We start from the raw sequence: 14908 nt of genomic DNA on the forward strand, positions 1-14908 counted from the left end.
TATCTGTGAATAGAGCTGCTGTACTTCACTCTGCTCAGTGCTGATGTTAGAGAACAGTATAATGTTATTGAGCGTCCAGTGCTCATCAATACACTCACCTTGCCCCGTCTGCTCTCTTTCTCTCTCTCTCTCTCTCTCTTTTCAGCTGATCTCCACTCAGGATGGGTACAGCACCTCGGAGGTTTGTGCTCATTGTGCTTTTGCCAAGTCTTATGTAACTCTGTGTCTGCAAATTTTAACTGTAGACAAATATAGTGTGATTGATTTAGGCTTTTAGCAGTTTGTGTTTGTGCGTTCGCTGCTCTTGATGTGGCATGATTCAGTGGCGCTGCGGGCGAAACTTGATCTCTCCCAGAGAGTTTAAATCCCATGGATTTAAATTAGATTCAAATGTTTCAGGTTTTATTAGAATATTATAAAACAATTTACATAGAAACCATTTAAACAACTGTAAGCAATTTACTGTTGTCTGTATCGCGAATATATATGTATACTAAATCAATTATTGAACTGTCCAATATATTTTTTAAATGTTAGTATTTATACATTTATACAACAGTTTTGTCTGGCTCGAATCTGATTGGCTGCGATAACAGCACTCGTACAGCCTCCTAACCCTTGTGTATTAATCCGTATACATAGAATGACAGCAGATCAATAAACTCACTAAAGTTTGACAAATATTGCAGCTGTTGGACAACATAATGTACTTTTGAGGCTTTTTAGACAAGAATATAGTTGTTTAGATTGCAACTTTGCAGTTTATTTATAAGAACAGCATCATACTGAGCAGAGCAAAGACAGTTGATGTTCTGCCACAAGATGGTGACAGAGACTGCATAATAAGTCCTTAGGTAGAAACACTCTGCTTATATTTTAATCTACAGCTGATCAAATCATTATAAAACGGGTAAGTGATATTCGAAGTTGATATCTCTCTTTTGTATGTTGTAGTGCTGTATTTATACCATAGTAATCGGCTAGTGTTGGCTTTGCTTTGGCTTTAATTATTGGGGTTAATTATTGTGTTGGATTTAAAATATAGCAACTGTTTTTGCTGTTCTGACATGAATGAATGGCAGAAGAAAGTAGATCCTCGTACAAAATAATTTTTGAGACTCCGTGTTAGATAAATGTTTTTTTTTTTTACATATATACATGATTATGCCCTCAAACTGTTGTTTGAATGCAATATCACACTCATAGCAGGGCAATATGGCTGTGCATCATCAATATTTTTTGAATGTAGATTTAATTGTCAATAATTCAAAGATATAAGTATAATAAATTGACTATTAAAAGTAAATATTTTAATGATTATTAGCATAAAATGTTACATGTAAAATGTGTGTGTGTGTGTAGTTGAATATATATATATATAGTATTTATAAAAATAAATATGTATTTTTATGTATGTATGTATGTATGTATGTATGTATGTTATAATTTTTTTGTTATTATTATTAATATTATTATTATTATTATTATTACATTCTGGTAATCAGAATTTGTGATGCATGTTGTTTAGAAACATTTTTAAAAATTATTATTGTAAGGAAATGTACTGTACACTAACACTTTTATACATAATCAATATATATAGTTTATATAATTAAAATGAATTATGCATTTAAAAATCTGTTACATTTCATAAATATTAGTATTCATTATTAATTTAAATTAATATTATGTAATATTAATAATGTATATATTTTTTTGCCTATTATTGTAAAATGTATGTGTCCTGGTAATGAGATTTTGAGACATGAATTTAATCAATTCTTTAATTTTGTGATTAATAAAAACTAACAGCCGGTCAATACCTTAACTATGATGCCCATAATTCCCGTTAGTGCCATCATGAAGTCGAACTTGATTATGGATAAAGAGATATTCTATTTTTTATATGCAATATTATCTGTTTCTTCTGTCATTTTAAGGTGTTAGTGGTCACCTCCAATGGGACGTCGTTTGATTATGTGTCCGCCGTGCCCATCGAGAACGGACCGGTCAGTCTGGACATTTACTCCACTCCTCAGTACAAAGTGGATCAGTCTGTCGAATATGACGGTGAGGTTTGTTTCCATGTTCCAGGGTGTCCGCGAAGTCTCAAATGCCTTAAAATGTTTTAACTTTCAAAATAAAATTTCAGTCCTCAAAGTGCCAATGAAAGTTTGTTATCGGACTGATAAAAAAAATCGCATTTATCAAACGATATCGTTATGGCTGTCGATTTTTCATGGATTCCTTTCTGGTTAACTTTGGATTGTTTTCTAAAGCGATGAAGTGTAAATAACTGTTATTTTACTGCCCCTCACAGAGAAGACGGATGAGAACACAAATGAGGTGCTGGACTCACAGCTGGAGGAGGAAGAGGAGAAGACAGATGAGGAAGAGGAAGCCGAAGAGGAAGAGCAGGGCGGACCACCGGCAGCTCTCGTCAAAGTGTTCAAGTTCATCATGAAGCAGAGCTACATCTGCGCTCTCATCGCTATGATGGTATAATATAGACAAAAGTCATTCATTCAGTCATTTTCCTTCAGCTTAGTCCCTTGTTAATCAGGGGTCACCACAGTGGAATGAACCGACAACTATTCCAGCATATGTTTTACTTACAGCCGCAACCCAGTACTGGGAAACACCCATACACTCACATTTTCACACACACTCATGCACCACGGACAATTTTGTTTACCCAATTCACCTGTAGGGCATGTGTTTGGACTGTGGGGGAAACCAGAGAGAATATGCAAACTCCACACAGAAATGCCAACTGATACCAACAGGACTCTCTTCTTGCCTTCTTGCCGTGAGGCGAGAGTAGAGATCTGCGCGGGACTAAATTTTGAATCCCGCTCCCGCCCGCACCCGCCAGGTTTTAGCCCGAACCCGACCGCTCCCGCTTATATTAAGCACTTGTTGTCCCGCTGCCCGACCCGCCCCGTTTTCTATCCGCCGCTAAAGAGCGGGAGGAGAACAAAACCGAAAATCACCCAGCTATACAGTCCAGACAGCCTATAACAAGCTGTCTGTATAAACACACACATGCACAGCACCAAGCACATACACACAGACAAAGCTTTCTCTCTCATTCGCGCGCGCGCGCCCTCTAACACACACTCATAAGCACCAAGCACAAACACAGGCAAAGCTCTCTCTCTCATTCGCTCGTTCGCGCACACACACACACACATCTCTCATTCGCACGTTTGCATACATACACACACACACACACACACACACACTGCAACAAACAAGCTAAACACAGCATCGCGCTATTTCATTTACACACATACATACGCGTGCTCACTCGGGAGTCGGGAGCGATATTGCTAGACAGCCCGCTCCCGTCCCAAATTAAACTTGTTACCGACCGCTCCCGTGATTTATTCGGAAATTTATACCCGCGCCCTAGAATTCTGGTCGGGTCCCGCGGCTCGCGGGAATGCAGACCTCTAGGCGAGAGTACTAACCTCTGAGCCACTGTGCTGCCAAATTAAAGCAGTTTTTTTATGTTCTTTAATAGTTCTACATTATTAATGATGTGAGAAGTTCAAAGGTTAATTATAGAATTCCTTTTTAAATAGTTTCTTTATTACATTTAAGCAGGTCGCACACCAGAAGTGCCGCTCGGCGCCGCGACACGGTGCGCACATGACAGTTTAAAGTATCACACACCAGACGCGCACATTCGAATGATATTTAACATGAAACTAATCAGATGGTGCTCAGTGGCGTGGCTGAAAAACGACCTGCGTCCTGAGCCGTGGCCGGGCGCCGGCGACAGCCGCCGACTTGTGGCGCCGGTGTGTGTATCCCGATAGAAAACTATGTTTAGAATTCTAAAATGCATGGCGCTGCGTGGTGTTGCGCGGCGCGCCGCCAAGTGGCGCTTCTGGTGTGCGACCTGCTTTAGATTTCTAACAACATTTGCTTGACCACAAATATATATCATGCCATCTCATGTTTCTTCTATTCTTCTTTAAGGCATGGAGTATAACGTATGTCAGCTGGCTGACGTTTGTCTTTCTGATCTGGTCCTGTACTCTGTGGATGGTGCGTGACCGGAGGAAATACGCCATGCTGACTTCGCCATTCATGGTGGCTTATGGGAACTTCCTGTTGGTCCTTCAGTATATCTGGTGTTTTGAGAAGTTGAAGCCGGTGTCTGGTTTCTTTGTGAAAATGGAGGTGCCTTTCACTGAACTGAGCACCAAGGTAAAAAATACACCATTCATCACCTGATTGTGCATGCTTGTACATTCCCACTTCAGTCTGTTCTTTAGTCTTGGCCAGATTTGTACTTCAATGTAATAAAAAAAAGGGTGGTTTATTTCCATTCATTTTAAATATAAGGTAATACCTTCATTTTGCATGGATGCATTATTTGATCAAAAGAGTCAGGGAGGAAATTTATAATGTTATAAAAAAAATTTACCTTTAAGGTGCAGTAGGTGATCTGCCAAAAAGCTAACCGCTTAGCATATTATCTTTGAACGGCGGGGAGGGACTGTGATTCAAAGCCACACCCCCTGTCACAACAGCAGACAGACAACCCACTAGTTCAGGTCATTCGCCAGTTAGTTAGTGCCAGCGCCGTGCGGGAATTACATTTATTACTTTGCCACACTTACATGCTATTTCAGAGCGAATATTCAGAGTAGCGGTAAACAGTATAGGAAGGCTGTCATTGTTCAAAAATGACCCAATGTGAATATAAAAGCAACTTCAGCTCAATAAAGTAGGTTAGGCGGAATAGCGCTATTTACTGATGTTTTGTTGTTAAACTAAATATAAATCTACATTATAGATGCTGTCAAAGAACCTTATGAAACTGAAAATAATCACATCAATCTTTCACCGGGAGATTTCAGTGGCTGAACAACACGTCTGTGCATAGAAGTCATTCATAACACAACACAATCTAACATATAATAGTTTCAAAACAGAACATTACCTGTCTAACAGTAATACTTCAGCCATGGTGTCGTCTTTCCTCCAGCGTGCTAAAGTGACTTCAGTATTGATTCAGGTATTTAAAAGTTTCAATTCAGCTTTTGATTTCTCCCGGTCCGTCTTGTGACCGTGCGGCCGCTTTAAGAGCGAATTATACTCGCGCCTGGCTTTACAGTAATCGGCCCGAGCTCGGCTGTCCTTTGGCGCCTCCGGCTCCGACTTGGCATTTGCGAGCGGCCCGCAGCTCGCTCGCGCGCATGCGTTTGTGACGCAGACGGGCACACGCTAATGGCGGATCTGCGTGAACACATGCGCAGAAGTACGAATCTACATTTGCTGACAGACAGTCTGACCTGCTTATCGGAATTAAGGGAGATGACGGTCCGACTCTATTTAATTTGATGAACATTTTTTTTGTTTTATGCTTTACCCAGAATATAAAAATACATATAAACACATTTAGATCATTTACTGTAATCATTACTATTGGACTGTGAAGAGACTTTCAACCAGCACAACAACAAATGTTTCTGAAGACAATCACCTACTGCACCTTTAAATTCTTGGGTAACACTTTAATCTAAGGTGACGTAGTAACACATTCAATGCACTTTATTATTATAACCTTTATTTTACCAGGAAAGACGCATTGAGATTAAAAATCTCTTTTACAAGAGCGTCCTGGCCAAGATTAGGCAGTACACGAGTCACATGAGTCCAACAGACAACAAACAAAAAACAATGCACAGTTAACATGAATCACACTGACAGACTATTCAAAACATCTACAAGCCTGTGTTTCAACTTCTAAATCTTTTATAGTCTTTTTAAAAGCACGTAGTGAAATCAAGTCTTTGAACTGCAACTGTGTTTGCAGTTTATTCCAAGCAAAACGTGCTGCGTACTTAAAAGCCTTTTTTTCGCCATCTCAGTCCGCACTTTAGGAACAGACAGTAAATAAATATCCTGTGACCGAAGACCATAGTTAAGAACATGTTTTTTACAAATATAATTCTGTAAATATGATGGGAGTAAACCCAGTATAGATTTGTAAACAAGCATCTGCCAATGCTTGAGCCTACGAATGGACAAAGCAGACCAACCTACCCTAGCATACAGCACACAATGATGAGTAGGGGATATAAAGTTAGTTATGAATCTAAGTGCACCATGGTAAACAGTATCCAATGCATGCAGACTTTGAGAAGAAGCATGCATATAGATTACATCACCGTAGTCCAATGTTGACATGAATGTTCCCTCAACCAGCTTCTTTTTAGCATCAAAGGAAAGGCAGTTCTTAATTCTAAAATAAAAGCCTAAAATTACTTTAAATTTTTTCACCAATTGCTGAATTTGAGTACTAAAAGAAAGTATCGTCAATTAAAATTCCAAGATATTTGCACTGGGACACCAATTCAATCTCTGCACCATGAGTAGTAGCAATAGGACCTAGTTTTTGCTACTTACTACACTCTCTGAAAAAAATGGTACAATGTTGTACCAAAGAAGGTAGAAAAAACCCTTGTCCCTGGGGCAGTACCTTTTTATGGGACAGACTTGTACCTTAAGACAATTTTTTTTTTTTGTACCTTTAAGGACATGATTTGTACCACTTTAAAACCTGCAGATACAATATTGTATCTTGATCAAAGGTACAAATCTGATCCATGAAGGTACCACTAAAGTGACAAGACACTTCGTACCTTAACAGTGTCAAATGTGTTCCTTCAAGAACTATTTAAAGGCATTTTCTATATCCAAAATACGTCAATTTATTTTCAGTAAATAAAAAAAACATCAAATATATTTTTAAACAATGTTTTTTTTTAAGTTTCTTTTTTGTTTTTGTGTAAATGCCGCTTTTCCATTTACAATAAAGAATAAAACTACTTTAACATAAATCAAAAGATCTATTTTTTAACAATTTTCACAGAAATGTTACAGAAACACATGCTCCCATGCACAATATAAAACTTTTTTCTACAAATTTTACACAATACCTTTGTAATCCCTTAAAAGTTCATTTACAGTTTTTCTCAGTCGCTTTGGTGCGCTTCTCACAACACCTAGTGCATTTTTGCGCAACAGTTAATGCTTTTCTTAAAACAATTAGCGCAAACTGCAAAACCTAGCTGATAACCTGCAAAAGTGCGTCACATGCTCAAAATGGACAACTCATTCCTAAAAAGCAAGTATTGATGTCAGTCAAAGAGTCAGTATCATCAAAATGAAAAGTCCTGACACCATTGTTTATGAACAAGATAGTCAAATGGCTTTGTCATGTTTTCATCATTGCAGTTTACTCTGTAAATTTTTTTCCAATGCAAAAAAGTCTGATTTTGGTGACACTTCCTGAAAATGCTCAAGACAGCACTATATACTATTTGCACAGCCATTTGAAAACTACAGTAAAGTTAGACATCACTGCATTTAGTGAGGTATCTGAGTACAAGACACTGAATATGTATGTTTCACAGTTTTACTGCATTTGTGCATTTGCTCGTTGCAATTCTAATTTATTCACAGCATTGTGCAAAAAAATAAACACACCCTTATTTACAACAAGCATAAGCTTCCTTTGGGTTGAACTGCACAACTGTAAACAATATTGCAGTACATATTGGAACTGAACATACAACATACACAGGTCTGTAAATCATTCATTAAATTGTTCACTTTTAAAGACATTTTCAGGAAAATAAAGATTTACAGTTTTTCTCAGTCGCTTTGGTGCATTTCTCACTACACTATTTACATTTGCACAACAGTTAATGCATTTCTCAAAACAATTAGCACAAACTGCAAAACCTAGCTGATAACCTGCAAAAGCGCGTCACATGCTCAAAATGGATAGTTCCTTCCTCAAAAGCATGTATTCATGTCAATCAAAGTGTCAGTATCGTCAAAATGCAAAGTCCTGACACCATTGTTTATGAACAAGATAGTCAAAAGGCTTTGTCATGTTTTCATTATGAGTTTACTCTCTACATTTTTTTCCAATGCAAAAAAGTCTGATTTTGGTGACACTTCCTGAAAATGCTCAAGACAGCACTATATACTATTTGCACAGCCATTTGAAAACTACAGTAAAGTTAGACATCACTGGATTTAGTAAGGTATCTGAGTACAAGACACTGAATATGTATGTTTCACGGTTTTACTGCATTTGCTCTTTGCGATTCTAATTTATTTACAGCATTGTGCAAAAGAATAAATACACCCTTATTTACAACAAACACAAACTCCCTTTGGGTTGAACTGTGCACAACTGTAAACAATATTGCAGTACATATCGGAACTGAACCTACAACATACACAGGTCTGTAAATCATTTTCAGACATTTTCAGGAAAATTTTCAAGAAAAGATTTAAATTTGTTTTACAAAATTAGCTTGACAGATTTTGACAACTAGTTCAACATTTGTGTATGTATTGACTCAACTAATGAAATGAGGACTGTTAGTTTTATATGGAATGACTATTCAGCATTCACAAGTTTAGTTCATTTTGACTGAAATGACATAAGCAAATGATAATGTTATAAACAGCAGAGAGTTGTATGAAAGCAATTGATGCATGTCCAAAGGCATCTGCAGTGTGTTGGAAAGAATGAGAAACTGCTACTGGGATGTACACAAATGACTAATTGTTTTGAGAAATGCATGACCTGTTGTGCAAATGTAAATAGTGTAGTGAGAAATGCACCAAAGCGACTGACAAAAACTGTAATTTACTTAATTTTAAAATAGAAATATGATCATGCAAAAGTATTGTAATGAGATATGATCCATTTAGGCGGAAGTAACAAACAACAAACTTTACATATCAGTATTATATCTTCTAAAAGCAAATTTTGTCACTGTTTTGAAGCACACTAGCTTATAGATATCATAAAAACTAAACAGTACAGATGGTAACATCTAAACGAAAACTTTATTTTAATTTCATGGGACCTTTGAATATATTCAAATATAAGATAGGAATTGTAATAATTACTGTTTTTACTGTGTTTACGGTCAAATAAATGAAGCCTTAAGATTAAACTACTGACCACAAATTAGTAATGTGTCATTTATATCTAAATGTTTAGTATTTAACATTATTTTTTTTTTATTAATATACAACTATATGGTAGTTATGACTTCATAAACATACTCTCTCTGTAAAAGAACTGCATGTAACATGATTTATGTATTAATTTCAGCCCTTTGTTCTGGTTCGTGCCATTGTGTGTGCTTGCAGGTTCTGTGTCAGCTGAGTTTCTGGCTACTGCTCAGACAAACTTTAATGGAGAGACAAGAAAGGAAGGAAGAAGAAGCAGCACTTTCTGACATCAAAGTAGACGAGCAGAAAAAAGGTGATTTATTTATTAGAGTCTACAACAGGTGCTACATACAACTGAACACCGTGTCCTGACTACACGCGACACATAAGACATCTTCCATGTTTTTCAGTTTTCATAATCTGTTTTGTTTTTCCATTTTCTATAATCAGAGATTTGTTCTTACCAGCTGCAATAACCACAAGCAAAGTGTGTATTTTAGAAAGGCTCATACACACCACGATGCTTTTTGCTCTCGATTATCGTTAGCAATTTTTTAGAGGTTTTTTCGCTTCACAGTTTTTGACAGCTGATAGGTGTAATGAATGCACAAATAACATTTGGTGCTTAATCAGCTTGTAAGTCATGAAAGAAAAAGTAATAAGTAATAACTCCCATTATCAACACAGGCTGATTGTGAAAACGTACCCCTATATACATTTTTGGAGAATGCAAATTATGTAGCCAGAGCTACGTATGGCTGCATTTCATCTTTAAAACAAACGCTGGGGGGGGGGGGGGGGGTAGGGTATGATGCTGCTCACAGCTTCTGTTTCTTTTTGTGCTACCAGCTAACTGCTTATCTCTGTGTGGATGGCTTTTCAGCTGATACCAGTTTGTCCAGTAGCTCGCCGTGTATGTCAGTGGACTTGAGACACAGAGAGGTGGGCAGTGGGCGCTGGTCAATCGGTGCTTTTGAAAACACTGTCGGTTGGGTTTAGGGAAGGTGATGGGCGGGTCAATCGGTGCTTTTGACAACACTATCAGTTGAGTTTAGGGAAGGCAGTGGGTGGGTCAACTGGAGCTTTTGAAAAAACTGTCAGTTGGGTTTAGGCAAGGCGGTAGGTGGGTCAATCGATGCTTTTGACAACACTATCGGTTAAGTTTAGGGAAGGCAGTGGGTGGGTCAATCGGTGCTTTTGAAAACACTGTTGGTTGAGTTTAGGGAAGGTGGTGGGCGGGTCAATCGGTGCTTTTGACAACACTGTCGGTTGGGTTTAGGGAAGGGAAAGATGGGTCAATCTATGCTTTTAAAAACACTGTCAGTTAGGTTTAGGAAAGGCGGTGGGCGGGTCAATTGGGGCTTATGAAAACACTGTCGGTTGGGTTTAGGGAAGGCGGTGGGCGGGTCAATTGGGGCTTATGAAAACACTGTCGGTTGGGTTTAGGGAAGGCGGTGGGCGGGTCAATTGGAGCTTTTGAAAACACTGTCAGTTGGGTTTAGGGAAGGCGGTATGTGGGTCAATCGATGCTTTTGACAACACTATCGATTGAGTTTAGGGAAGGCAGTGGGTGGGTCAATCGGTGCTTTTGACAACACTATCGGTTGAGCTTAAGGAAGGTGGTGTATGAGTCAATCTGTGCTTTTGAAAACTCTGTCGGTTGGGTCTAGGGAAGGTGGTGGATGGGTCAATTGGTGCCTATGAAAACTCTGTCGGTTGGGTTTAGGGAAGGCAGTGGGCGGGTCAATTGGTGCTTTTGAAAGCACTATCGGTTGGGTTTAGGAAAGGTGGTGGGCGGGTCAATCGATGCTTTCGAAAACACTGTCAGTTGGGTTTAGGGAAGACGGTGGGCGGGTCAATTGGGGCTTATGAAAACACTGTCAGTTGGGTTTAGGGAAGGTGGTAGGTGGGTCAATCAATGCTTTTGACAATACTATCGGTTGAGTTTAGGGAAGGTGGTGGGTGGGTCAATCGATGCTTTTGACAACACTATCGGTTGAGTTTAGGGAAGGCAGTGGGTGGGTCAATCGGTGCTTTTGAAAACACTGTCAGTTGGGTCTAGGGAAGGTGGTGAATGGGTCAATTGGTGCCTATGAAAACTCTGTCGGTTGGGTTTAGAGAAGGCAGTGGGCGGGTCAATCGGTGCTTTTGAAAGCACTATAGGTTGGGTTTAGGGAAGGCAGTGGGTGGGTCAATTGGAGCTTTTGAAAACACTGTCGGTTGGGTTTAGGGAAGGTGGTGATTGGGTCAATCTGTGCTTTTGAAAACATTGTCGCTTGGGTTTAGGGAAGGCGGTGGGCGGATCAGTCTGTGCTTTTGAAAACACTATTGGTTGGGCTTAGAGAAGGGGGTGGGTGAGGAAATAGTTCGATCAGTCAGTAAATCAGTTAGTCAGACAACAGCGGCCTCTGGTGGATTTATGTGAAAACAGCAGGCGCAAATGGCACCTGCTAGAGAAATTTGAGATTTGAAAAAGCGTACGCAGCAGCTTCTGGTGGATTTTCAAAAACAAAAACTGCAACAAAAAAAACTTAACTCCTGGGACCTATTTCACGATCCCCAGAAATGTTTATAGGGGTAAGTATCAATAATGAGCCTAGGTTACCCATTATTGCAGTTTTGATTGTTTATTATACAGTAATATAAGTAGAATTACACTTTCACACCCCCTATTTTGGGCATTAGTGTGCATTACATTGGCACCCTTTAAGTCATGAGGCGAGCTTTTGTAGCCTTTTATTAAAAAAGATTCATTTTGATTAATCACATCCAACTTAAAGTTTGTTTTGACATAATAAATGTGTCTGTATTAAATATATTTATTATGTATATGTGATACACTCATGAAAAATAAAAAAAAATGCACATTTCAAAGCACTTCATGGAATCTTTAAGAAATAGAAATTTCAATATGTGTTTTAGTGGAAGAAAAAAGTGAAGAGGAAGTGGATGAGAACGACCTGATGCAAGTGCTGGGCAAGCTGGTGATGGCTCTGCTGGTCAAATACTGGATCTACGTCTGTGGAGGAATGTTCTTCTTCGTCAGTTTTGAGGGAGATATGGCGACATATAAGATCATCTACATGATGATGCTGCTGTCCTGCGTCGCTCTTTACCAGGTCCACAATGCTCCTCAGTTATATTTCCTTCTTTGCATTATTTTATCAATTTTTTTGAATAAAAAAAAAAAGATGAAGCCTGTTTTGTTGTAAACGATGCTAGTGATTTTGTTCTCTTCAGGTACATTATGAATACTGGCGCAGGATCCTGAAGTATTTCTGGATGTCTGTGGTGGTTTACACTATGCTGGTGCTCATCCTGATCTACACCAGCCAGTTTGAGGATGGCATCCCGACCTGGACCAGGATGACCGGCCTGGACAAAGATGTGTAAGTTTTGATGCAGACCTATTGACTCTATTATTCACATACAAGCAGGAGCAGCCATTGACATTATTTGGCTGGAGACTTCCAGTCGCATTTACTTCCATTGATTTGTAGACATTTTTAAGCAGCTCGTTATTCTGCTTGTTGTTGTAAACTTATATTTTCTTATTGTATTATTTAACTTTTTATGTAAAGTCTTGAGACTTGTTTGTAGAACTTAATCTCTTGTATGTGTGTTTGGGTCAGACTGAAGGATATCGGTCTAGAGAAGTTCAGCCTTTCTAATTTGTTCACACGTATCTTCATCCCGACGTCCTTCCTGTTGGTGTGTATCCTGCATCTGCACTACTTCCATGACCATTTTCTGGAGCTGACTGATCTGAAAGCTGTGGTCAGCAAACAGGAGAGCACTATTTACAGGTGAGAGAGAGGAAGAGGAGCTTTTAGGTGAGGTGTAATATGTAATATCTATCTATCTGTCTGTTTGTCTGTCTGACTGTATGTCTGTCAGAAAATTTTAGGACAGTATGGAAAACTCAAATAAAAAAGAAAGTAGTGATTTTTAAATTGACCTATAGCAGACAAAATGAACACAACATATTTCTTCTTTATCTGCTCAACTTAAATATAAATAATGTATATATAAATCCCTTCCTGTCATTCAGACCTGCAACACATTCCAAAACAAGTTGGGAGAGGAGAAGTTTAGGGCTGGTAATCGGGTCAATGGGTGAAAAAAGGATGTGATTTAAAACAGGTGATGTCAACAGGTGATTGTAATTATGATCTGGTACACAAGCAGCATCCAGGAAAGTTCTAGACCTTTAGGAGCAAAGATGGGCTGAGGATCTCCAGTTTGTCAACAAATACAGAAGAAAATTATTGAAATATTTGAAAACAATGTTCCTCAAAGAAAGAGTGGAAGACATGTGGATATTTTACCTTCAACAGAGCAGAACATCATTAAAAGATTCAAGGAATCTGGAGGAATTACAGTGTGTAAAGGACAAGAGGTCAAGCTGAACAACCGTGTTCTCCGATCCGTCAGGCGGCACTGCATCAAGAATCCTAATCTATCTATAAGCGATAACACCACATGGGCTCAGGACTACTTTTGGAAACTTTTATCAAGTACCACAATACATAGTTACTTCCACAAATACCAGTGAAAACTGTGCTGTGCCAAAGAGAAGCCCTATGTTAACAGTGTCCAGAAGCACCTTTGACTTTTCTGGGCTCTGAGGCATCTGGGAAGGACCATCACACAGTGGAAACGTGTAATGTGGTACGATGTTGGGGAGAAATGTATGTGCGCTCTGGACCAAAGAAGAAAAGGATAATCCAGACTGTTACCAGCAACCAGTCCAAAAGCAGGGATCTGTTATGGTTTGAGGTTCTGTCAGTGCCCTTGGCAAAGGTAACTTGCACTTCTGTAATGCATCATTAATGCTGAAAGTTTAATGCTGAGTTTTTAAAGCACAATATGCTGCCTTCTTTTCCACCAATGCATATTTCAACAAGACAATGCAAAACCACATTCTGCACACATTACAAACGTCCTGGCGGCGAAGAAAGAGGATACAGATACTTGACTGGCCTGTTTGCAGTCCAGACCTGTCTCCAATAGAGAATGTGTGGCACATTTTGAAGAGCAATATGCGCCAATGAAAACCCCATACATGTCAGGGTTCTGCCACTCTGGTCTTGAAAATTCTTGTTTTGGTGGCAGAGCTCGGACACTACCAATGTCTGGTCCTGTTTCTGTCTCTGTGTGCGCGCGCGGCGTCGTGGGTGTACGCAGAGTGTGCGCGCTCCTGCTTGACGCGGCCGCGCGCGCTCTGCGTCCCTCAGACGCGTGCGCTCTTGTACTTGTGTTTGTGTTTTCGTCTGTCAGCAGCGTGGTGTTTCATTCCCAGCGTCTCAGTCTTGTTGGTTTCGGTTTTGGTCGGCGCTGGGATGAAGCATGCACGCTGCGTGTGTGAGCGCACGGTGAGTGTTTTCATTCATCGTGTGCTCGTGTCTTGCGTCTTTTGTCAAAGCACGTGGCTCGGTGTTTACATTGTGGTCACATGCTTTTGACGTGTGCTTCAGTGTGTTGTTATGTGAGCGCATGGCTTGTATTGTCTCTCTGTGTCATGCGCTCTCCCGTCTATTGTCTAGTCCCACCCTCCTTGTTTACTCATTATTAGTTTGTCATGTTCACCTGTGTGTCAATTTACTTTTTGCTTTATAATCCCCCTCATGTTTTCAGTCCTTTGCCAGTTCGTTGTCTACACTCCCCGTGTTCCTGTTCCAGTCTTGCCTTGCCTTGTCTTGTCAGCCCAGCCAAGTTTGTGTGTTTTGTTAATGTTTTCCCCCTCGGGGTAGTTTTGTTTTGCCTTTTATTTTTATTTTATTATAATAAACACCCATTATTTGCTGCACCTGAGTCCTCGCTCCTTTTCCTCTCACCCGACCGTGACAATACAGTTGCCCACTTTAAGACTTATTTGCAGGAAGAATGGGACAAAATTACACCT

General features: G+C 39.4%; 1 protein-coding gene and 1 long non-coding RNA gene across 4 annotated transcripts in view; one reads left to right on the forward strand and one right to left on the reverse strand.

The window, feature by feature from the left end:
• LOC147846549 (uncharacterized) overlaps nucleotides 1–14908 on the reverse strand; it is a 1651758-nt gene that overhangs the window by 1168832 nt on the left and 468018 nt on the right. The gene's annotated exons all lie outside the window — the stretch shown is intronic.
• piezo2b (piezo-type mechanosensitive ion channel component 2b) overlaps nucleotides 1–14908 on the forward strand; it is a 257364-nt gene that overhangs the window by 106171 nt on the left and 136285 nt on the right. For all 3 annotated transcript variants that reach the window (XR_015478970.1, XM_087241404.1, XM_087241405.1), the window contains exons 10-17: nucleotides 146–181; nucleotides 1941–2070; nucleotides 2321–2499; nucleotides 3988–4218; nucleotides 9202–9316; nucleotides 11926–12122; nucleotides 12244–12392; nucleotides 12636–12809. Coding sequence is in view for 2 of the 3 variants with exons in the window: in XM_087241404.1 (XP_087097530.1) it covers nucleotides 146–181; nucleotides 1941–2070; nucleotides 2321–2499; nucleotides 3988–4218; nucleotides 9202–9316; nucleotides 11926–12122; nucleotides 12244–12392; nucleotides 12636–12809 (1211 nt within the window). In the remaining variant the exon portion in view is untranslated. The remainder of the gene's footprint in view (nucleotides 1–145; nucleotides 182–1940; nucleotides 2071–2320; nucleotides 2500–3987; nucleotides 4219–9201; nucleotides 9317–11925; nucleotides 12123–12243; nucleotides 12393–12635; nucleotides 12810–14908) is intronic.

This window comes from Danio rerio, chromosome 2 (assembly GCF_052040795.2).
Source record: "Danio rerio strain M-AB ecotype USA chromosome 2, GRCz13ab, whole genome shotgun sequence".
In the NCBI taxonomy this organism is placed as follows: domain Eukaryota; kingdom Metazoa; phylum Chordata; class Actinopteri; order Cypriniformes; family Danionidae; genus Danio; species Danio rerio.